The 24,569-nt window shown below is 45.2% G+C and overlaps 1 protein-coding gene across 1 annotated transcript in view; it reads left to right on the top strand.

Moving 5' to 3' along the window:
• POLRMT (RNA polymerase mitochondrial) overlaps nucleotides 1–24,569 on the top strand; it is a 74,109-nt gene that overhangs the window by 25,830 nt on the left and 23,710 nt on the right. Inside the window, exons 10-18 of the mRNA XM_081938376.1 lie at nucleotides 8–526; nucleotides 4,533–4,655; nucleotides 6,598–6,720; nucleotides 7,433–7,612; nucleotides 9,417–9,503; nucleotides 15,915–16,028; nucleotides 19,793–19,845; nucleotides 21,925–22,023; nucleotides 24,157–24,229. Coding sequence (XP_081794502.1) covers nucleotides 8–526; nucleotides 4,533–4,655; nucleotides 6,598–6,720; nucleotides 7,433–7,612; nucleotides 9,417–9,503; nucleotides 15,915–16,028; nucleotides 19,793–19,845; nucleotides 21,925–22,023; nucleotides 24,157–24,229 — 1,371 coding nt within the window. The remainder of the gene's footprint in view (nucleotides 1–7; nucleotides 527–4,532; nucleotides 4,656–6,597; nucleotides 6,721–7,432; nucleotides 7,613–9,416; nucleotides 9,504–15,914; nucleotides 16,029–19,792; nucleotides 19,846–21,924; nucleotides 22,024–24,156; nucleotides 24,230–24,569) is intronic.

The following is a 24,569-nucleotide window of genomic DNA, read 5'->3' as shown; positions in this document are numbered from 1 at the left end:
CTGCCCTTGGAGAGTCAACCAACCCGTATTGGATGTGATCATCTCCATCTTCAACGATAAAGGCGATGAGAAATTAGACGTCCCTCCGCCGCCGTCTTGGGAGGCCAAAGAGCTGGCCAGGCAGCTGGCCGAGAGTGCACCAATGTCCCGGATGGCTCTGAAATGGAGGATGGCCCAGTGCCGTAAGAAGACCAGGGAGACCTACAGCTTGCGGATGGACATGCTCTATAAGCTGTCCATCGCCAAGCACCTGAAAGACGAGGTTTTCTGGTTCCCTCACAACCTGGATTTCCGCGGGAGGACCTACCCCTGTCCCCCTCACTTCAACCACCTGGGGGGCGACTTCACGCGGGGGATTCTCCTCTTTGCGGAGGGGAAGCCCCTTGGACCACGCGGCCTGGATTGGCTGAAGATCCACCTGGTCAACCTGACTGGGCTGAGGAAGAAGCACTGTCTGAAGGAGAGGTTGGCCTACGCTGATCAGATCATGCCGGAGATCTTGGATTCGGCAGACAACCCGCTAACGGTATACATCCCGTGGAGGTGCCATGTTTTGGGGAACTCGGGCACTTTGTGGGTTACAGGGCTGGGCAGATGGTGGTGGGGTGGGACAATTAATCCGTGGAATGACTTTTCTTCAGTTGTTGTGTGCGAATATGTGTAGAGGAAGATCGCTAGTGAATGGGGAAAATGTCAGTGGTAAACCTGTGTGAGCAGAACTGGGTTTGTGACGTTTCTTGTTCTTGGAGATAGCTTGTGAGTCCCTTCCTTCCTTCCTTCCTTCCTTCCTTCCTTCCTTCTCTAATACTTGCTAACTTTTCTTCCTTCTTTTCTCTCTCACCTCCTCTTGTCTTGTCTTGTCTTCCCTCTTCCCTCCTTATTCTCTTACCCTTCTTCCTATGTGATCTCTCCTTCATCCCTTCTTTCCTTGCTTCCTCTTCCATATCTCCTTCCTTTCTGTCTCTCTCACCTCTTCTTTGCTTTTCTCCTCTTCCTCCCTCCCTCCTTTCCTCCCTCCCTCCCTCCCCCCTTCCTCTACTACATGCTACCCCTTCTTTCCTCTCCTCTCCTCCCCTCTTCCCCCTCCCTTACTGTTCTCCTACCCCCCTTTTCTGATCTCTCCTTCATTCATCCATCACTTCCTTGCTTTCTTCCTCTTCTTCCTCTCTTTCCTTCCTGTCTCTCTCACCTCCTCTTTTCTCCCCTTCTTTTCTCCCCTCTTCTTCTTCCTTTCTCCCCTATTTCTCCCTCCCTTTTTTCTTTCCTTCCCTCCCTCCCTTTTTTCTTTCCTTCCTTCCACTACAGAGCTTGCATTGGAGTGTTTGCGTATGTTTTACTGCAACATGGTAGGGGGTAGCATTGCTATTTTTTTTGACAAATGCACCAGGGCTTTGTACAGTTGTAAACGTGGGATTTGTTGGCCATACCCAATCAAAGAAACTGGCTTTCATGGTTAAGGATTTTCAGATCCAGCTTGCATCAATGTATTATTATACCATGAAGTATTCATTCAACATATTTTTTTTAATTTTTACTGTTTTATAACCTGTGTAAAAGGGGGGGAGGTGGATGGAGGGAATGTGGGAAGTGTTTCAGAAGGAGCTCCCCCCAGTTGTCCAGAAAATATTGGTCATTCTCGACTTCGACCAAAATGGAACCAAATTTCTATTGCTAAATGAGTTTTGCCCCATTTTATGACTCTTCTTGTCATGGCTGTTAAGTGAATCCCTTTAGATGTTTAGTGGAAGTGATTCTGGCTTCCCCCATTGACTTCGCTGGCCAATAGGTCGCCAAAGGGAAAACGACGTGACTCTGGGGCACTGCAACGGTCATAAATACAAATCAGTTGTCAAGTGTCTGGATTTCAATCCCATGACTATGGGCATGCTGCAGTGGTCATAAGTGTGAAAAGCAGTCATAGGTCAGATTTTTTTGGTGCCATTGTAACCTTGGTCATTAAACAAACTGTTGTAAGTTGAGGACTACCTGTAACCCTGTCTATGCCGCTTACAAACAGCAGTTTTGGGTCTCGTAGTTACATTCATTAAGCCACAGTTTGTTTCTCCTTAGACCAGAGGTCTTCAAAGTTGGCAACGTTAAGACTTGTGGACTTCAACTCCCAGAATTCTCAATCCAGCATGTACATTCATTAAGCCACAGTTTGTTTCTCCTTAGACCAGAGGTCTTCAAAGTTGGCAATGTTAAGACTTGTGAACTTCAACTCCCAGAATTCTCTAGCCAGCTGGCTGGAGAATTCTGGGAGTTGAAGTCCACAAGTCTTAACGTTGCCAACTTTGGGGACTCCTGCCTCAGACTGACTGAACCACAGTGGCAGAGAGTAAATAATGTTATAATTTTAAGCCGGTTCCTTTACTAGGTGCTTTCAAAACTGAATCTTTCTCTACCCTCCTGGCCTGTTGCCGCCTTTTTAAAAGAGAAGCCGCACCATTAACGTTACGCAGATAGTCCTTGACTTACAATGGTTTATTTAGCGACGGTTTGAAGTTACAACGGCACTGAAAAACGTGACTTAGAACCAGTGGTGGGATTCAAATAATTGAACAACCGGTTCTCTTCCCTAATGATTTTTTCCAACAACCAGTTCCCCAAACTGCTCAGAAAGTTAACAACCGGTTCTCCCCAAGTAGTGCGAACTGGCTGAATCCCGCCACTGCTTATGACCATTTTTCACACTTTTTTATTTATTTATTTATTTATTTATTTATTTATTTATTTATTATTTATTTATTTATTATTTATTTATTTATTTATTTATTTATTTATTTATTTATTTATTTATTTAAACTTATTAGTCGCCCCCTCTCCCCACAGGGACTCGGGGCGACGTACAAAAGCAACAGTCAAACAGTATCATACAGAGGAGGTAAAAATAAATAAATAAATTACAATACTTAGAAAGGTTAAAACCCCAATAACATTAAAAATTTAAAACTAAAATTAACAGTTAAAAATGGCCAAGGGGTGGAGAAGCTGTAGAGTTATGCCAGGCCGGCTAGTCGAAACAGGTGGGTCTTCAGTTTCATACGGAAGGAGCGGAGGTCGGTTGTTGTCCTAATGTCTGGGGGGAGGTCGTTCCAAAGGGTAGGGCCCGCCACAGAGAAGGACCTACTCCTGGGCACCGCCCTCTGACAATCTCTAGAGGACGGCACCCGGAGGAGACCCTCTCTGTGTGAGCGAATGGGTCGCAGGGATGTATGGGGCAGGACACGTTCCCGCAGATAACTAGGCCCCATGCCATGGAGCGCTTTGAAGATGGTAACTAACACCTTGAAGCGCACCCGGTAGGCCACAGGAAGCCAGTGCAGCTCGCGCAGGAGAGGTGTTATATGGGAGAACCTCGATCTCCCCATAATTACCCGCGCGGCTGCATTCTGGACCAACTGGGTGCACCTCAAGGGGAGCCCCATGTAGAGAGCAAATGTAGAGAGCACTTATGACCATTGCAGCGTCCCCATAGTCATGTGATCAAAACTTGGGTGCTTGGCAACTAGCTCGTATTGACGGGGTCACGTGATCCCCTCTTCCGACGGGCAAAGTCAATGGGGAAGCTGGATTCACTTAACAACCGCGTTACTAATCTAATAACTGCAGTGATTCACTTAACAAAGGTGGCAAGAGAAGTTGTCAACTGGGACAAAACTCAATAAATGTCTTGCTTGGGAACGTAGTTTCTGGGCTCAGTTATGGTCGTAAGTCAAGGGCTACCGGTAGAGCAGTGTTTCTCGACCGTGACAGATTGAAGCTGTGCGGACTTCAATTCCCAGAATTCTCCAGCCTTTAAGATACGTGGACTTCACATCCTGGCTGAGGAATTCTGGGAGTTGAAGTCCATGCACCTTCAAGTTGGCGTTGAGAAATCCTGATACAGGTAGCCCTCAATTTAACAACCATTCTGACCGTTTGAAGTTACGACGGCACTGAAAAAGTGACATGACCAGTTGCAGCACTTAATGACCGTTGCAGCGACCCCATAGTCAGGTGATCAAAAATCAGGCACTTGGCAACTGGCATGTATTTATGACGATTGCACTGTCCTGAGGTCATGTGATCACCGTCTGTAACCCTCCCAGCGCTCTTCCAGCGAGCAAAGTCAACGGCGGGAAGGCAGATGGGCTTAACGATCATTTAACTGCGCCGATTTGTTTAACAACCATGGCGCAAAAAAAAAAAAAGTCGCAAAACGGGGTGTGACTCCCTTGACACCTGCTTTGCTTAGCACCAGAAATGTTGGCCTCCGTTGTCGTGATAAGGCAAGGACACATAATGAGTTTCTTTATTATTGGTTTTTTTTAAAAAGTGTAAACTGCCCATGGGTCCTTCTGGACTCTGTCAACCGATGAGGATGTCAACGGTGGGTTTGGTGATGGCCTCTTGCTTTCCAGTTGCCATTTTCCAGCTTCTCCTCCCTTGAAGTCTCGCGGCTACCCTAGAGCCACGCTTGCCGATTCTTCCCTGCAGTCGTATTTCAAATTTGGTTTCCTTTTTTTCTTTCTTTCTTTCTCCGGTGGCAGGGCAAGAGGTGGTGGATGGACACCGATGAACCGTGGCAAGTTTTGGCGTGTTCCATGGAGATCGCGAAGGCGGTGCGATCTCCCGATCCTTCTGAGTACATCTCCCATTTTCCTGTTCATCAGGTAGAGAATCTGATTGGAAGTCTTTTTCTCCAGCTGGTCTTCACGGGCCCCGGAGGACCGGAAAACGATCTAAAGATGGCCCGAAAAACAGCCTGAAAAATAACTTGAAAATGGCCCCAAAATGCCCAAAAAGCAGGCCGTTCTTCAAGCCAAAAACGCCCCCCAATCAACCAAAAAACACACATGCACATGCCGGCCAGCTGGTCTCTGGGTTTCCAGCACTACAGCATTCGCACATTCCAGTTTGGGCCCTCGGTGCCAAAGAGGTTCACCATCAGTGCCCTAGGGCAGTGATGGCGAACCTATGGCACACGTGCCACAGGTGGCACACGGAGCCATTTGTCAGGGCATGCAAGGCGCTGCCCTGTCAGCTGGGCAGCGCGCATGTGCGTGCTGGCCAGCTGAGTTCACCCTTTTTTAAAGCCGTTTTTCGCCCCCTCCCCAGGCTCCAGAGGCTTTATAGGAGCTGGGGAGGGCAAAAAGAGCCTCTCCCGCCCCCCGGAGGCTTCATGAGCTTCCCTGAAGCCTCTGGAGCGCAAATATCCGGCCCTACGTGCAAACCGGAAGTTCGGGAACTGACTTGCTTAGAGGGTCGTTTTGACTGCTCCGGAGGCTTCAGGGAAGCGTCCTGAAGGTCCCTCAAGCCTCCGGAGCGCTCAAAACGACCCTCCGAGCAAACCGGAAGTCACTTCCGCTTTGCTCGGAGGGTCATTTTGACTGCTCCGGAGGCTTCAGGAAAGCATCCTGAAGGTCCCTGAAGCCTCCAGAGGGCTTCCCGGGGGGCGGGGGAGGCAGTTTTCGCCCTCCCCAGGCTCCTATAAAGCCTCTGAAGCCTGGGGAGGGGAAAAAAAGCATGCAAAAAATGGGGGGTCGCGCCTGTAGTGCGCGCATGTGTAGTGGGGGGGGTCGCGCATTGCATTATAGGTGCGGCACGCCCGCACCCTACCCCCCCTGTGCTCCCTTCACTTATGGCACGTGAGCCGCATCCCCATGATCACCTGATCAAAATCCAGACACTTTGGCAACAGGCATGCCCAAATCCCTCTTTTGTGTCCTGGCGTGAGATCGCCCACCATGTTGCATAGACTGTTGGGCCGTGAGACTTATGCACTAGATTGCAATGAATACAAATTTGAATGGTGCAGTTCAGGCAGTCCTCACATACTGACCGTACTTGGGGCTGGGAACTCCCATCAGTAAGGAGCATAATCAAAAGGCGCCAGGTCATGTGCCCATGCTGATTTATGACAGCAGTTATGGCTGGCATACAAGCTTAATATATAAATATTTTTAATTATGCATTATTATGTCTAATTTTATTTAATTATAATTATTACCATCGTTATTATTAATAATAAAACATTATTTGAAGATCCCGACTGCCACTACGGAGCTTCCTGAGTTTTGTGATTCAAGCTAAGATTTAGCATAATTTGTGTCACGATGTTAAAAAGTTTGCTAGGCATGAACTGACATTCAAGAGTTAAACTAAGAAAGAGTTATTGCGCAGGTCATAAAAGTTCTTATCTGAAAGTGATTTATTGCACATGCGTTACACATTCCAGAATTCCTTTCTTCTTTGTTCGGCTGCCAAACAGAACTTGGCAGACGAAGCATTCATTATCAAAATGTAACCATTAGTTATTTCTGTTTCATTTACTTTTATTATTTTCGTATTAAAGTTTGTTTATTAATTAGAATACTTCTTAAAGACTTTTATTTTTCTTAATATCTCAAAAGATATGCAGAAGGGAATCAGCCCGATCCATTGATCTCAGATCTCAGGCGTTTTTTTTCCCTGACAATTTGCGACTCCAATCAGGATGTTTTGGGGTGAGGTTTTTGGGTGGGGTGTCAAGATGCCACTTTGTCCAAAGTCTTCTGCTGTTTCCCAATAGCTGGCATTGGCTAATTCTCTCCGACCACCTTTTCCTCTCCTCAGGATGGCTCATGCAATGGGCTTCAGCATTACGCTGCCCTTGGGCGCGACACGCTTGGGGCCTTCTCGGTCAATCTCATCCCATCTTCACTTCCTCAGGACGTCTACACTTCAGTGGCTCAGCAGGTGAGGCTGTGGCTGGGTGGGAAAAGCTGCTGGCGTAAGCACCTTTGGCCTACTTTCATCCTTCCCCCTACATTAAACTTCTGAAGGGCGAAACATCAGTGGTGTGCACAGGTAGTTCTTGACTTAACCACCATTTGTTTAGTGGCCATTCAAAGTGTCAACAACTGTTCTGACCCAGCTCCTCAAACATGACAACCCCTCTGAAGTTAAAGATTCCTTTATTAGGAGCGCCAGCAACTGCAGCAAAAAGTTTCTCTCTCAATGCAGGCTAACAAGTCCGTCCGTCCAGGAGATAAATAGCTGTCTGCCACATCCATTCATCTCCACCCCCTGCCTTTTATCCCCAGAGTTAGGGTGGGGTTATACACACACACACACACACACATTTGTTTTCATAGATTTTTCACGGGTATAGGTATGCTGGTCTTGTTGTATTCAGGTCTTTTCCCGTGTAAGATTGAGATTGTCTTTCGGCGAGGTCTCAGTCGCCATCTTCAGGCTGATGTTTTCGGCTTACACCAGCCTGAAGATGGCAAGTGAGACCTCGCCGAAACGTTGCTTAACAAGTCACCGGCTGCAACAATTGCACCTCCCTTGTGCATATGGGGCATTACTTCGGCCAAGGCAAAATCAAGATCCCTGCTCCTCAGAGCCTGCTTAGAAGCATCTCCCATCTGCTACCATTTTATCCTCATTGTTTTCCCCCACGCAGGTGGAGTTATCTCGGAAGAAAGATGCAGAAAAGGGAGTCAAAATTGCTCAGGTCCTGGATGGCCATGTTACTCGGAAGGTGGTGAAGCAAACAGTAATGACGGTTGTGTACGGAGTCACCCAATACGGGGGGCGCCTCCAGATCGAAAAGCAGCTCAAGGAGATTGAAAATTTCCCGAAGGTGAGTATTCTCCCTCCGCCCCCTCCAAAACAAAGATGAACAAAGCCCACTGCTCTTCTCCTTCTCAACCTCAGCAGCATTTAAGATGAGCTGACTTCAACTCCCAGAATTCATTGTTTTCAAGAATTCATTGTGAACCCTAAACGATGCATTCAAGATGAGAATCTAGATTTCTCAACAGCGGTGGATTTCCAGAGAAAAACATTATATTACAGCCACTATGCGCAGAATGAGGTGAAGGGGATTCCTCTCCCCTTCTGGATAATAACCAGAAAGTTTAAAAAACTAAATAACTAAAGGAAGAGAGAAGGGGTGCTTAGAGTGGCTTTGTTTTTGCAGGGCCTTCTAGGATTACTGTATTTTTCGGAGTATAAAATGCACTACCCCCCCCCCCCCACAAAGAGGGTGGAAATTGGGGTGCTCTTATACACTGAATGTAGCCCCACCCATCCACCGGCCCCCACCCTTTGGCCTCTGCCTCCCAGCAATTTGCCTCCTTGCAGGAAAACAGCCTGTTTCAGTTTTAGCTTCAGCACAGCCTGATTAGCACAAACAGCTGATTGTCGGTTGGGTTGGCTCGATCAGCTGTTTCAGGCTGCAGGGAATGCGATTGCCTATTGCCGCCTTCGTGCGCCCCACTTTTGGCCTCCGCGTGCCCCATTTTCCGCCCATTCTGATCCCTGCTGCCCAAAACGAGCGGAAAATGGGGCGCACAGAAGCCAAAAGCAGGGTGTGCGGAGGCTGAAAACGGGATGTGGAGACTGAAAATGGGGCAACCGGAAGCGTCAATAAGCTATGGCAATCCCTGCAACGTGAAATAGCTGATAGTCGGGAGGCCTATCCAGCTGACAATTACCTGCTTGTGCTGAAAGTAAAACTGAAACTAGCTGTTTGCTGTTTGGCGCAAGGAGGCAAATTGCTGGGCAGCAGACCCAGATATTTTTTTTTCTTCTTTTCCTCCCCAAAAACTAGGTGCATCTTATACTTCGGAGCTTCTTATACTCTGAAAAATTCTGGGTCAGACGGGAGAAGGGATGATTAATTCCTGCTCTGAGCCCAATAAGCCAACATGACTGATCATAGTTAATTATTTTGATTGTCTGAAGAGGGTGTTCTTAAATTGCCTGGTGGACAGTCTGTTTTAAAAGATTAAATCAGAGGTGAGGAACAATGGCCCCTTTATGACTTGTGGACTTCAACTCCCAGAATTCCTGAGCCAGCCCTATCCTTGGATTAGATAGGCTAAGGTTTTGAGACTGCCGTGATGGCACAGTGGTTAGAATGCAGAATTGCAGGATGACTCTGCTCACTGCCAGGAGTTCAATCCTGACCGGCTCAAGATTGACTCAGCCTTCCATCCTTCCGAGGTGGGTAAAATGAGAACCCGGATTGTTAGGGGCAAGAGGCTGACTCTGTAAACGGCTTAGAGTGGACTATAAAGCACTGTGAAACAGTATATAAGTCTACGGGCTGGGGAAGAAGGGAGGAAGGAAGGACGGACGGATCGACCGTGATGGCACAGTGGTGAGAATGCAATATTGCAGGGCAACTCTGCTCACTGCCAGGAGTTTGATCCTGATCAGCTCAAGGTTGACTCAGCCTTCCATCTTTCCAAGGTCGGTAAAACGAGGAGCCAGATTGGTGGGGTGGGGTGGGGGCAATATGCTGACTCTGTAAACTGCTTTGAGAGGGCTGTAAAGCACCGTATATAAGTCTATACAACTATAACTGTATAAGTCTTAACTGCTCTGACTATGGCATCACCTGTCTACCGTTCTTATGGAATCTTTTTCCCTGCTTTTAGGAGGATGTTTGGCAAGCTTCCAAGTATCTTGTCCAGCTGGTTTTTCAGAGCCTTTCCAAAATGTTTTCTGGGTCTCGGGAAATTCAGGTAAAACTCATGATTTGATGAACCAATTTCGTTGCATTTAAGTACAACGACAATAAAGATTATACTTACACTTACTTATGATTGCAGTTGAAAGGAACTTGCTTCCTCCTTTTTTTCTCTTTTACTCTCATGCTCTCTGGCTTGGTGTAAGCGCCATGCTGAAACAATTAAGAGTTTATTGCTGGTTTACAGGTAGCCCTCGACTTGCAACCGTTCATTTAGTGATGGTTAGAAGTTACAACAACACTGGAAAAAAGTAACTGATGGCTGTTTTTCACACATACGACTGTCGCAGCGTCCGCTTGTGATCAAAATTCAGACGCTTGGCAACTGACTCGTACTTATGACGGTTGCAGTGTCCGGGGGTCATGTGATCCCCTTTTATGACCTTCTGACGAGCAACGTCAATGGGGAAGCTGGATTTACTTTACGACCATGTTACTAAGTCAGGGGTGTCCAAACTTGGCAACTTTAAGACTTGTGGACTTCAACTCCCAGAATTCCCCAGCCAGCTGAGCTGGCTGGGGAATTCTGGGAGTTGAAGTCCACAAGTCTTAAAGTTGCCAAGTTTGGACACCCCTGTACTAAGTCAACAACTGTAGCGATTCACTTAACAACTGTGGCAAGAAAGATCATAAAGTGGGGCAAAACTCACTTAATAACCGTCTTGCTTAGCAGCTACATTTTGAGCTCAATATGTGGTTGAAAGTCGAGGACTCCCTCTATTCAATAAATCAAAATCCTTTGGTTTTGCAGAAGCTACCAGCAAGAGGCGGACAAACTTTGGGGGATCAGAGATTGCATTTGTTGTGGGGTCCCGATAGTAAAGCGATGATAATAGTAGTCAGAATTTATGCTTATTATGGGGGATAGGCAGTTGGGTACAGTTGTTTATTTATTATTATATGATCTTTAATCCTGCCTTTATTATTGTTTATAAGTCATTCATGGTGGAGAACATACTTGATACCTCTTTCTCCTCCTCTGTTTCTCACACAACAACCCTATGAGGTAGATTAGGCTGGGAGAGAGTGACCGGCCCAAAATCACCCAGCTGGCTTTCATGCCTAAGGCAGAGCTAGAACTCACCATCTCCTGGTGATTGGTCCAAGATCACCCAGTTGGCTTTCATATCCAAGATGGGACTAGAACTCACCATCTTGGTGATTGGCCCAAAGTCACCAAGTCTGCTCTCATTCCTAAGGCAGGACTAGAACTCACCATCTCCTGGATTGGCCCAAAGTCACCAAGTCTGCTCTCATTCCTAAGGCAGGACTAGAACTCACCATCTCCTGGTGATCGGCCCAAAGTCACAAAGTCTGCTCTCATTCCTAAGGCGGGACTAGAACTCACCATCTCCTGGCGATCGGCCCAGAGTCACACACCCAGCTTTTGTGCCTAAGGCAGGACCGTAATTCACCATCTCCCACTTTCTTGAGCTGTGGTGGCACAATGGTTACAATACAGTACCGCAGGCTACTTCTGCTGACTGCCGGCTGCCAGCAGTTCGATTCTGATTGGCTGAAAATTGACTCAGCCTTCCGCCCTTCCCAGGTCGGTAAAATGAGGACCCCGATTTTTGGGGACAAGGTGCGAATTCTGTAAACCATTTAGAGAAGGCTGTAAAGCACTGTGAAGCGGTCTACAAGTCTTAAGTCCTATTGCTATTCTAGCCTGGTGCTATTTAGCCATTGGACCAAAGTGGCTCTTAATATGTTATAATAACTTACGCATTTGGAGTACAGTTCTCGGATTTCTTTTTTTTTAATAATTTTTTTTTTCAAAACAAACACAACACATAAATTCTTCCTTCTTTACATACTGTAGAAAGTGTATCAGTTGGTTACAAAAGGCTTTCGTGCATCTCTTCCACAGTCAAACATAATTCATATTAACTCAAGTATTTTAACTCAGATATTTATACATGTTACCTTCATCGTACCTCCATTTTCATTTGACTATAATTGTTTAAACGTCCTTCGATTACCAAGATTTAATACATAACCACATACTGGCATTTCATTTACTATTTCTAAAATCCTCCAATAACCCTGAATCCTTATGGCCTATTCCATAATATTTAGTAACAAAATTTTCTAATCCTCCTTTCCAAATCACTGTTTACAATTTACATCCAGTTTCCTTATATTGTACCAATACATATAAATACTTGTTATCATTATCCCTCCTTTATTTAACTATATCCTGTATCATAACATTTTCCCCCTAATAATTTAACTGTATCTAACTTAGTTCTTTTTTATTAACCTTTATATATAATCCAAAAGGATTTCTAATCTTCCTTTCATGGGTACCATTCAATATTCATATCCATTTATTACTTATCATAACACTACACATTGTATACAGTATTATCATTATCAATTATTTATTTAACCATATCTATTGTCACTAAATTTCACTAAGTTTAACTAGTTTTAAATTATGCTCTTCCATGTATCAACCTGTATCTTTCCAATAGCAAAACAGTCTCATGTCTTCTGTCATTTGTGGTGTCAGTCCTCTAATCATCTCCTTAATCAAATTTGTATGGACTCCTCTTAGCAACTCCTTGCTTATAAAATCTCTCCTGTAATTTCGATGCCCTTCTTCTGTTTCCTTAATCAGCTTATCTTTGATTGTTGGCAGTGTTATCAATGATTTTGCTAATAAAATTTATCTCTTTAAATCCATAAATTCTTTTGTTTTTTCTTCTTCTGTGTCTTGCTATCTGGGGTAGATTCCCCCTCCATTTAATTCTTCTTTCAGTATTCCACTCTTTCCATTTCCAGAAACAAACCAATCACCATAAATATCAGCAAATTTAATTTATTTGTGGTCATTTTTCTCTTCAGTTTTTAGTATTCTAACCTCCACTTTTTCCACTTGATAAACATCTCCAACTTCTTCATCATATTTTACTGTTAGATGCTGTAAGTCTTCCAACTTCTTCTCCGTCCTCTCAAATGTGTTTGATAATTTCTGAATTTCTAAGAATATCTTTTGCAGACTTAAAGTTTCTTTCTGCTGTTGAAATTGTGCCATTATCTCCAGCTAACAAACACTGCTGCTCTAGCTTGGAAGGTTTTTACAAGTGTAAGCATAGATTCACAATAAAGTTTTATTTTTACTTTTCTCTGGTTGAAGATATACTTCAAAGGGACATCTGTATGCTTTTCTTCTTATCACTCTCTATAAACAAGCAGTGAGACCTTGGCGTGCCAAGCCAGGATAATTAGTAAGAAAAGTAAAAGTGTTTCGTTTCCAATACATAAACCTCCAGCCTCCAAGTAGCAGTGTTATTGTTGCAATTTTCTTTTTGTATCTTTTTTGTATTTCAAATTTTTAAAAAGTCTGATTCTTGAATGAGTTAAAAAAAACACCCACAGTAATGAAAGAGGAGAATTTTAGTCCATAGGTTACAAAGAATAATAAAAGAAAAAAAAATAGAAGAAAACTTAATCCATTCGTTTTAAAAGGATTGCATAAATTCCATCCATGAAGATAGCATCTAAAAAGTAAGATAACCCACTGTCCAAAACCATTCCAAACTTAATTCCACCGCTTATTTCTTCTGTTCTCCAATTTAAATTAATTTTAAGTTTTTTATAGGCAGTCTCTTTTAAAACGGTAAAAATTCCTCACCAGCTGGAAACACTTTCTCTTTCCCTTTCCTTCCGTTTTGGAGCCGCCCTGACTTCATCAGCCTTGGCTGGATTTTTTGTCGCCTGCTTAAAGAACGTCTCTTGCATCGATCAGGGACTTTGTGACGTCCCTGAGATCAGCAAGACGTATTCTTCCTGTTCCACCATCTCTGCGGGACGGTTTAGGTCCGATTGGACCACCCAGCAGCAAAAGTATCAGCTGTATCGTCGCGACATTGGCTCCTCCTCCAGTTCTCGGACTTCTTAACTCACATAACTAACAGGGTGCCTGGGGGAATTCAAAGCTGTAGTCATCTCTGAAGAGGCAGAGACCACATTGTGGAAACCTTCTTGCCTTTCATCCTCCTGAAATTTCAAATATAGCAATAGCACTTAGATTTATATACCGCTTCACAGTGCTTGTGCAGCCCTCTCTAAGCGGTTTAGAGAGTCAGCTTCTTGCCCCCAATTTTATCTCATTGTGCCCACTTTGGAAGGACGGAAGGCTGACTCAACCTGGAGCCTGGTGAGATTCGAACTGTCAAATTCCAGGCAGCCGGCAGTCAGCACAAATAGCCTGCAATACTGCACTCTAAACCACTGCACTATTTTGACCTAGGCCAGTGGTCGGCAAGCCGCGGCTCGCGAGCCAAATGTGGCTCTTTACACATTTTAATGCGGCTCTTCTGTGTGCCGGGTGCCCGCACCCCTCCCTCCTCTCGGGCTTCGGAGGGAAGCTTCTTCAAAAGCCCGGGCGAGTGACAAGTCTCCCAGGCTGTAATTTGCCGAGCTGTACGCGCGCGCTTGTTTTCCATGGCGTGGAGCAGCGGCGAGATTCTGCGCGGCGAGCGATGATTCCGGGGGCCATCAGTGGGGGGGCAGGGTCCCCCCTCGCGTTCCTCATCTTCCCGGATGGCCCCTGGAATCATTGCTCGCCGCGCAGAATCTCGCCGCTGCTCCATGCCGTGGAAAACAGGCGCGTGCGCACAGCTTGGAAAATTACAGCCTGGGAGGCTTGTTGTCAATCACCTGGGCTTTTGCAAAAGCTTCCCTCCGAAGCGTTCCAAGGGAGGGCTGTAAACTTCCCTCCGAAGTCTTGGGAAGTTCTGAGGAGCCCCCCAAGGCAAAACGCCGCTGCCAGGTAGTTAAAAGTACGTCTCTGATTCGTCTCTGTCAGTCTCTCTCTGATTCCCTCTCTCACTCCCTCTCTCTGTCTGTCTGTCTCATTCACACACACACACACACTGTGGTCACCTTGTTGAGTGTTCCAATCACATTTGAAACACACTCAACAAGGTGACCACAGTGTGTGTGTGTGTGTGTGTGTGTGTGTGTGTGAATGAGACAGACAGACAGAGAGGAACAGAGAGAGGGAGTGAGGGAGGGAATCAGAGAGAGACTGACAGACACACACAGAGAGAGAGAGACAGAGACAGAGACAGAGACAGAGACAGAGAGGGGGAGGGAGGGGAAGAAAGATAGACAGACAGAGAGAGACACACACACATACACAGAGTGACAGATGGGGGAAGGAGGAGAGAGAGATACAGAGGGAGAGACAGACAGATAGACACCCAGAGAAAATGACAGAGGGAGACAGAGAGGGAGGGAGGGAGAGAGAGTCAAAGAGCCAGAGAGAGAGAGAGAAAGAAAAAGAAAAAAAGAAAGAAAGTGGGAGAGAGAGATGAAATTAAAAACAACAACATACAAACCTGACTTACTCAAACTATCCAAGGTAGTGCAAGGCCAATGTTCACATTAGTGGTTGTGACTTTGTCAGTCAATGTCAGGATGTAATTTTCTCTACATTGTAAGGCAAATTTTATGGAATTTAAGGTTATCGATAAATAATATCGTTCTAAAGTTTTTGTTTTATTAGTTGTGTTATTTGTATCCTCCCGACCTATGTGGATACTTGCATGCAGAATATTCTCAATAAAAACTTATTGAAACTAAAAACAGTGTACCATCCTATGTATTTTCGGTTTTAAAAATGTGGCTCTCAAAGTAAATTTCAATCGTGGTTTTGGCGAGATTTGGCTCAGTTGAAAAAAAAGGTTGCCCACCACTGGGCTAGGCTTCCCCAAAAAGCACGAAGCCGAGTCCTGGTCCCGACAAAACCCCTTTTATTAAGCGAATGTGAATTCCTCTCATTCACATTCAGCAAAGGTCTGGCAAACAGTCTTTCAAAGGAATATTTATGACTACAAACCTTATCTAGCTTGGAAAGCTGCCACGTAAATATTTTCCCAAATGAGGTGCTGTGCAAGGAAAGACTGGGCACAGAGTCTCAGAGATTCATGGATTTTCACACTCCTGAAATGAATCTAACGACCAAACAAAGGAATTGTTTCCTGCAAAATCCCACTCCCCTTTCGCTCCTCTTTTATGTCCGATGGGAGGGGACAATCACCTTCCGCCTATAACTTTACTCCCAAGTCGACCCTGATTTCTGAGTTGTTCTTTTCTTCTGGCAACTCTGCGCATGCGCACACTGGGAAGAGGCTCCAGCTGTTCCTCTGCCTCACTCTCTGAAGGCAGCTGCTCACTGCCAGATGGCCTCAGCACCGTCTCTGCCTCCGACGCAGAGCCCTCGTCCGAGCCTTCCCCAGCCTCCCGGACTGGGCCATGCTCCTCCCCAACCTCCTCACTGTCTGACTCACAACATGGGCCACCCCGGCTCTTGGTTCCTTTCCTAAGCTGTTTCCACCCCACCCATCCCTTCTGCTTCAAGCCATCTGGTTCATCGTCTCTTTTGTTCTTGCAGAACTGGCTGACCGAAAGTGCCTGGCTGATTTCCAAGACCGGCCAGACGGTGGAGTGGGTGACCCCACTGGGTCTGCCCATCATTCAGCCTTACCATAACAAGAAAGCCATTTTGGTAAGACTCTCAAGGATGTTTGTTTATGTCACTCAAAGCTCAGAATCCAGATGCTTGCTTGGTGGGAGGTGTTAACTGCAAACTACAAGTCATCCTCGACTTACGACCATTCACTTAGTGACCATTCGAAGTTACAACGGCAGTGGAAAGAGGCCGGTCCTCACACTTAAGACTGTTGCAGCATCCCCACAGTCACATCATCAAAATCTGGGCACTTTTTTTACAATACAGACAGTCCTCGACTTAAAACAGCTTGCTTAGTGACCGTTCAAAGTTAAAATGGCACTGAAAAAAGAATTAGGCCCGTTTCTCACCCTTATGACTGCTGCAGCATCCCTATGGTCACATGATTTACGTTCAGATGGTTGACAACTGACTCGAGTTTATGACGGTTGCAGTGTCCTGCAGTCATGTGATTTGCGACCTTCCGACAAGCGCTGTCAATGGGATAACCAGATTCATTTAATGACTGCGCTACTAACTGAACAACTGCAGTGATTCACTTAACAACGGTGTCCCCAAAAAAGTCGTGAAATGGGGCAAAACGTACCTAACAAATGTCTCACTTAACAACATAAATTTGGGAGCCAGTTATGGTCGTAAATCGAGGACTGTCTATAGTGGCCGCATGCTGGGCTCATGAGATCACTCTTTGCAACTATCCCAGGGGCCCTTCTGACACACAAACTCAGTGGGAGATGCCGGATTTGCTCATGGCCGTACGATTCGCTTAACAGCTGCAGTGATTCATATAACAACTGTAGCCAAAAAAAAAAAAAAAGGTCATAAAATCAGGCTTGACTCAGTTAACAGCCGCTTTACTTAGCAATGGAAATCCTGGTGCCAAATTGTGAATGTAAGTCAAGGACAATAGGGCAGTGATGGCAAAATTATGGCATGCTGGTCACCCTTTTTTAAAGCCATTTTTCGCCCTCCCCAGGCTCCAGAGCCTTTATAGGAGCCTGGGGAGGGCGAAAAGAGCCTCCCCCCCCTCCGGAGGCTTCATGAGCTTCCCTGAAGTCTCCGGAGCGCAAAAAACCGGCCCTACGGGCAAACCGGAAGTTCAGGAACGGACTTCCTGTTTGCTCAGAGGGTCATTTTGACTGCTCCAGAGGCTTCAGAGAAGCCTCCTGAAGGTCCCTGAAGCCTCCAGAGGGCTTCCGGAGGGGTGGAGGAGGCCGTTTTCGCCCTCCCTATGCTCCTATAAAAGCTCTGGAGCCTGGGGAGGGCGAAAAAAGCATGCAAAAATGTGGGGTGTCGTGCCTGTAGTTCGTGTATGCACACTGGGTAGGGGTTGCACATTGCATTATGGGTGCGGCACGCCTGCACACGACCGCCCTGTGCTCCCCCCACTTATAGCACGCGAGCCAAAAAAGGTTCGCCATCGCTGGTATAGGGTTTACTGCCTAGGCAGAGGGTTGGACTAGAAGACCTCCAAAGTCCCTTCCACCTCTGCTATTGCATTGTATTGTATTGTGTTATGTTGTATTGTATTACTTCTCTTCTTCTTCCTTCCTTTTCCTTATCCCTCCCTCCCTTCCTCCTTTTCCTCTTCCTCCTTCTCTTCCACCCCCCTTTTCTTCCTCTTCTCCCTTTCTCCTTCCTCTCCTCTCTTCTGCCATCTAATTTATCTTCTCCTCCTCCTCTTCTTCTCTTATTCCTGTATCTATCTTTTCTTCTTCCCCTCCTTCTACTTCCTCCCTTTTCCCTTTTCCTCCTTCTCTCCCCCTCCCTTTGCTTTTCCTTCCCTTCCCTCCTCCTCCTCTTCTTTTCCTCTTCCCCTCCCCCTTCAAACAGAAAGCTGAGGCCAGATGAAATGTGGGTGCTGGGATTTTTCTGGGGTGTGGGGGGAGCCCCACAGTAGCCTCCAACCCAAGGAGGAGGAGGGGGCGAGTGGTGGCATGACTCAGCATTTTGCAGTGCTGGAAAGTATGAGTCAGCCATTGAGGGGAGGATGATTCAGCAGGCAGGACAGCCAAGGGGGATTTTGCCAGGAGGAGCAAACAGCTGCTGAAGCTTCGGGAAGAAAAGAGCGAAATTTTGCCTTGCCCATGGGTTTATTTATTTATTTGTTCTGTTTTGTTTTCTTCTCCAAATACACAAGCCCGTACACATTGCACAAGCTCAGCCTCTTCCTACCTATTGCTAAAAAGAAACAGCTTTTTTTTTAGAAAAAGAAAAAGAAACCAGAGCTGGTTATATGTGCAATGGTCATCTCTTACTTTCTCCCCCCCGCCCAACCCCCAATCTATTTCTCTGGACCAGTGTTTCTCAGTCTTGTCCCCTTTGAGATGTGTGGACTTCAACTCCCAGAATTCAATGCTAATAATACTATACAATACAATAATACAATACAATACAATAGTAGAGATGGAAGGGACCTTGGAGGTCTTCTAGTCCAACCCCCTATACTGTTTCAGACAGATGCTATCCAACATCTTCTTAAAGACTTCCAGTGTTGGGGCATTCACAACTTCTGGAGGCAAGCTGTTCCACCGATTCAGCTTGCCTCCAGAAGTTGTGAATGCCCCAACACCGGAAGTCTTTAAGAAGATGTTACTATGTTATTGACAGCGCACAACTTATGTACAATGAGATTGGTGGAGCTCCCTCAGGGCACGCACCCCTCCTCAACACAATACAACTCACAGGGAGGACTGAAACTCCATAACCCAATAAATCATATTGACAGACACCCAGTCCTATTGCACCCAGGTGAAGATGTTACGTGTTGTACTGGCCCTGCAAGTCCATCGTACTATTACAATTGCAATAGCAGAGTTGGAAGGGACCTTGGAGGTCTTCTAGTCCAACCCCCTGCCTACGTAGTTGTGATGTTATTGCGTATTCAGGAGTCTTGACGGCCCACGGATAAAATGCTGGGATTTACTCTGTGTTTACCTCGGTTGCCCTGAAGAATGGAAGGACCTTATGTTCCGGCCTCTCTCAGAGGAGCAGGGGGCAGCTAGCCCCACCTGCTGGTCAGGGGCAACTACATATCACTTTGAGGAATCAACACCTGAGTTTGCTTTCCCCCCCCCTTCTCCATCCTTCTTCCTCCTATTCCCTCTTATGTCATGTCCTTAAGGTTGCAGAGGAAATGACTTTGTAATGACCTATTCTTAAATTTGAGGGACACGATTCAGTGGCTAAAGATGCTGAGCTTGTTGCTCATAAAGGTTTGTCCGATTCCCTAGCACCGCGTAACGGATTGAGCTCCCGTTACTTGTCCCATCTTCTGCCAACCTAGTAGTTCGAAAGCAAGTAAAAAATGCAAGTAGAACAATAGGAACCACCTTTGGTGGGAAGATAACAGCGTTCCATTCTCCGTGTGTGTGTGTGTGTGTGTGTGTACATACGTACATATATAGATATATAAACACACACACACACATATACCTATATAGACACCCCTAACCCCCCTCGGGTGTGTGTTCGGTTAAACATACAGCCTGTTGTGCCTTTAAATGGCTTCTACTGTACTGCCGTAAAATGGTTTCTACTGTACAGCATAGTGGAGTTACCATGGTAACGGCTTCTCAGTACTCCACAAGGGGCTCCCTCTGGTAAGGGGGAAAATCCAACATTAGAAATTACATTTGGTCTGGACATTTTCCCCTTATAAATAAATCCCCGGGCAATGCCTGGTTATCGGCTAGTTGCAGATAAATACTCTGAAAATCACTCTTGATCCGTCTCTGTGTTGACGTCCAGGAATACTTCTCATAACCAAAATTGTTTTTTTTCTCTCTCTTCCCATCCAGGTAAAAGGTGACTTGCAAAGCATCTACTTAAAATCAAACTACAATGTGGATCAGTGAGTATCTCTCTGAAGTAAATACTTTTCTCTCAAGCCCAGAGTGGGAAATCTGTAGCCATCCAACTACTTACACAAGATGGCAGCAAACTAATCACGGAGAGAAGCAACCTAGAACTAGGGAGGAATTTCCTGACAATAAGAATTAAATTAATCGGTGGAACGACTTGCCTACAGAACGTGTGGGCGCTCCATCATTGAAGGTTTTTAAGAAGAGATTGAACGCCCATTCATCTGAAATGGTACAGGGTTTCCTGCCGAGCACGGGGTTGGACTAGAAGACCTCCAAGGTCCCTTCCAACTCTGTCATTCTGTTAAGATCTCTTTCATTCCAGCTGGCACCGTCTAGGAGGAGCCTCTATGGTTATTTGCACCCTCCTCCGATTTAAAATAAAATGCCATTGATCAGATATCCTTAACGAGTGGTGAGGTTATTATTATTATTATTTTTTTACAAATTATTCAAGCCCTGATTTTGAACTAGGAAATGTCCATTTTATTTATTGATTTAGAATGCTGTGGTGACCTGGTGGTAAAAATGCTCGCCTCCCACTCAGATGGTTGCGAGTTCAATTCCAGGCAACGGGCAGATGTTTCTCTATCAGGGTACAAAGAGAAAGTATCTGCTGCGAACCCCACATAGGCGTCAGGGAGGGCACCCGGCCAGTAAGCGCTCCGCTCCATTCAGTCGCCCCCAACTCCATCCTGAATAAAGGGATTACAGGGTCGTAAAAAGGTAGTTTTGTTTGTTTATTAGATTTGTTTACAAACCCCAAACATTTATTGATTGATTTATTAGTTTGCAAATCCAAAATATTTGCCCAGTGTTGGAAAAATGAAACTCCTACAGATAAAAATATAATGAAAAAAAACATTAGAAGGCGCAGAAATAGATAGGTTGACAGGAAAGATAAGGGGTAAGGAAGATAGAGAATATTTTTTTGACATGAGATTTGTTTTATCCATGGTTAGAAAATAGGGATAGAAATTAGAAAATGGAAGATGACTACTATGTACAATACAATACAATACAATACAATAGTAGAGTTGGAAGGGACCTTGGAGGTCTTCTAGTCCAACCCCCTGCCTAGGCAGGAAACCCTATACCGTTTCAGACAAATAGCTATCCAACATCTTCTTAAAGACTTCCAGTGTTGGGGCATTCACAACTTCTGGAGGCAACTTCTGTTCCACTGATTAATTGTTCTAACTGTCAGGAAATTTCTCCTCAGTTCTAAGTTGCTTCTCTCCTTGATTAGTTTCCATCCATTGCTTCTTGTTCTACCCTCAGGTGCCTTGGAGAATAGTTTGACTCCCTCTTCTTTGTGGCAACCCCTGAGATATTGGAAGACTGCTATCATGTCTCCCCTAGTCCTTCTTTCTCTTAAGCTAGACATACCCAGTTCCTGCAACCGTTCTTCATATGTTTTAGTCTCAAGTAAAGGATGATAGATTATCATTATTAATAAATGACATTGCAATTATTATAAACTTTTATTCATTAAACATGACTTTCAGTTAACTGAACATTTAAAAAATGTATCATAAATACCATTGACTGGCGCTGATGGTTGATACGGATTGCTGCTATGGATTGTTTATTTTCCTGTTTCTTAATTGTCCATCTCATGTCAGAGGTTTAACATTATATGTGAAATCAATTCATGTGCTCCCTATCTGGTATCAGGTGGGGCATCTGAAGAGTTAACCTCACTTTTCTCTAGCAATATTGATTGATTGATTGGATTTGTCTAGGCACCCATCTCAAACCAGTGACTGTGGCGAGCAATCATGCACCCAATTCTTCAGGTGCTCCGTGATAAAGCATGCGTGCAGTGTTTCTCAGTCTCGGCCACCTTAAGAGAGAGGTGGACTTCAACCCCCAGAATTCCCCAGCCAGCGTGGAATTCTAGGAGTTGAAGTCCAGAAGTCTTCAAGTGGCCAAGCTGGGAGAGCCCCAAGCTACATTAACGGGATTGTTTGATTGAAATGTTGGTAGCTGCTTCAGATGGGTCTCGATCAGGGGTGGGTAAGACGAACCTGGAATTCAGAAGCTTCTCTGCTCTGCCTTACCTACAGGAAGCCAAACACAAGAAAACAGAAAAACGCCTTCCCACCCAACTTCATCCATTCTCTGGACTCCAGCCACATGATGTTGACGGCTCTGTATTGTCAAAAGTAAGAAGGCCGAGAATGGGGAATTTGAGAGGGGTGTGTGTGTCTGGCCTGTGGGCTGGATCCAACGCGCGGGGTGCTTAAATCTGGCCTGGAAATATCAAAGGACTGGCCCACGGTGCCTATTGTCAGAATTCCATCACAGCAGGTGGTGTCCAAAACGTCTGTCTGCTGTTTCAACAAGCAAAGCAAAAGCATAGGTAGCAACAGCATCTTCTTGTCACTCTCTAAAGCCATCCCAGCCAGGGTAGAATCTAACACAACAGTTCCTGGTAGTGCCTGGCTACTAATTAGGTGAGCTCATAGATGTTGAGTTAATCGGTTACTGAGATCATGGCAGTTTGCTGCGCATGTCTGTACATAACCTTTGTATAACCTCTACAGGTGCCTCTGCTGGCCAAAATGGGTCGGGGGGTGGAGAGACCTTGTGGGGCCTCCCCACAGCCCATTTTTGGCCTCCTGCATCACTCTGCCAGCCAAAAATGGGCCTCACACGGCCGATTTTTGGCTGGCAGAGTGCTGCTGGAGGCCAAAAACGGGCCGTACATACATACAATCCTAACAAAACATCAGCCTAAATAGCCATTGCATATAAACATAGAAAAGAATGCAAGATCAGTTACCGGCCTTCGGCAAAACAATTCAGCTGAAAAAGCTGATAAAGGGCTCACACGAGCGTTCAGCGTAGCAATTCATTTCGATCATGAATTTCCACGCTTATCTTCCACTTTGCGCTGTCAGTCGGGAGTTAGATATAGCTAGTTCAGGGGAAGTCCAGTTGCCAACTCACCTGCCTGCCTTTGCTTTCTGCTTATTTTAAAACACTTAAAAGAATAAATAACTACACATTTTTTTAAAAAATGAGAAAAAACATACGGGTAAGCCCTCGACTTACGAACACCTTTGTGACCAGAATTTCCCAGGTTGTTGTAAAGTGATTCGCACTCAATTTTATGACCCTTTTTTTTTCATGGTGGTTTAAGAGAATCCCTGCAGTTGTTAGGCGAATCAGGCGGTTGTTAAATGGATCCAGCTTCCTCCGTTTCAGTCGTAAGGGTGAAAAACAGCCGTAGGTTACTTTCTGCAGTGTCGTTATCTTTGAACGGTCACTAAACGGACTGTTGTAAATGGAGGACTACCTGTATTTGCTGGAAAATGAAATATCAATAAGCACTTAGTGGGTCTCATAAAATTTAATGTCCATTATTTCATTGATCAGGTAATAGGCTATAGGAAACGAAAATCATCCTGTCACCTTGAGAAGAAATTGTAAAATCACTACAACAACATAAATAGGGACATTCATATGGATGGCACTACGTTTAACATTGCGTAAAATAAATTCCACCAATCTTAACGAAAAGAAAGAAAAAGGACAAGAAAACATTTAAAGATACTAAAAACAATATTAAGTTCTAAAACTCATCCCATTGTACCTGACTGGTAACTACATCAATACTACTTCTTCTTCCTCTCCTCCTTTTCTCTCTTTCTCTCTCTTCTTCTTCCTCTTCTTCTTCTCCTTTTTTTCTTTCTCTCTCTTCTTCTTCCTCTTCTTCTTCTCCTCCTTTTCTCTCTTTCTCTCTCTTCTTCTCCTCCTCCTCCTCCTTCTTCTTCTTCTTCTTCTTCTTCTTCTTCTTCTTCTTCTTCTTCTTCTTCTTCTTCTTCTTCTTCTTCTTCTTCTTCTTCTTCTTCTTCTTCTATATAAACATGGCTTTGTGTGTCCTCACGCAATTTCAACCAAACTTGGTACACAGATGACTTACCCTCTGGAAACAAATACTGTAGGGGTAACACCTCTCAAAATGTGTGTGTTCTGTTAAGATATAGCCTTTTGTGCCTTAAAATGGCTTCTACCGTGGACTTGCCATCGTAATGGCTTCACCGTACTCCATAAGGGGGCTCCCTCTGGTAAGGGGGAAAATCCAACATTAGAGATTGCAGCTGCATTCATGGAAGGATGGTTGGGATAAATAAATACCCGGGCAGCACCGGGTATATCAGCTAGTTATTGATTAACTCTGACATTGCTCCCAGATACCCTCTGTATCAAATATTTCTCCCTTAAAGATTGTTCTCTAAATGTATAATTTTGACTTATAGTGTGAAAACTCACCTGCTTCTCTTCTTTTTCAGGGCCGGGCTAACCTTCGTTTCTGTGCATGACTGTTTCTGGACACATGCAGCTACGGTGGATTTAATGAATAAGGTATGAATGATGCCACCCAAACACCTCTCGCTGTATCCTGCCTTGGTCTGAGATATTGTTTTTGAAACTTGGCGACTCCAAGATGGTGGACTTCAACTCCCAGAATTCCCCAGCCACCATGCTTGCTTGGTTATTTACAGTAGTACCTTGGTACCTAACTGCTTTGGAACTCAACGCATTTTGATGCAAACATTTTGTCCCAGTACTCATCATTTGGTACTCAACACATCAGCTAGACCAGGGGTGTCAAACTCAGTTTGATTGAGGGTCGCATCCGGGTTTTGTTTGACCTCAGGGAGCTAGGAGGGCTTGGCCAGGGGTGTGGCCAGCTAAATATCAC

Source organism: Natrix helvetica (genome assembly GCF_964273705.1).
Source record: "Natrix helvetica genome assembly, chromosome: 1".
In the NCBI taxonomy this organism is placed as follows: Eukaryota; Metazoa; Chordata; class Lepidosauria; order Squamata; family Natricidae; genus Natrix; species Natrix helvetica.
Note: the sequence above shows the minus strand (reverse complement) of the source record. Positions and strands in the feature narration are given on the sequence as shown.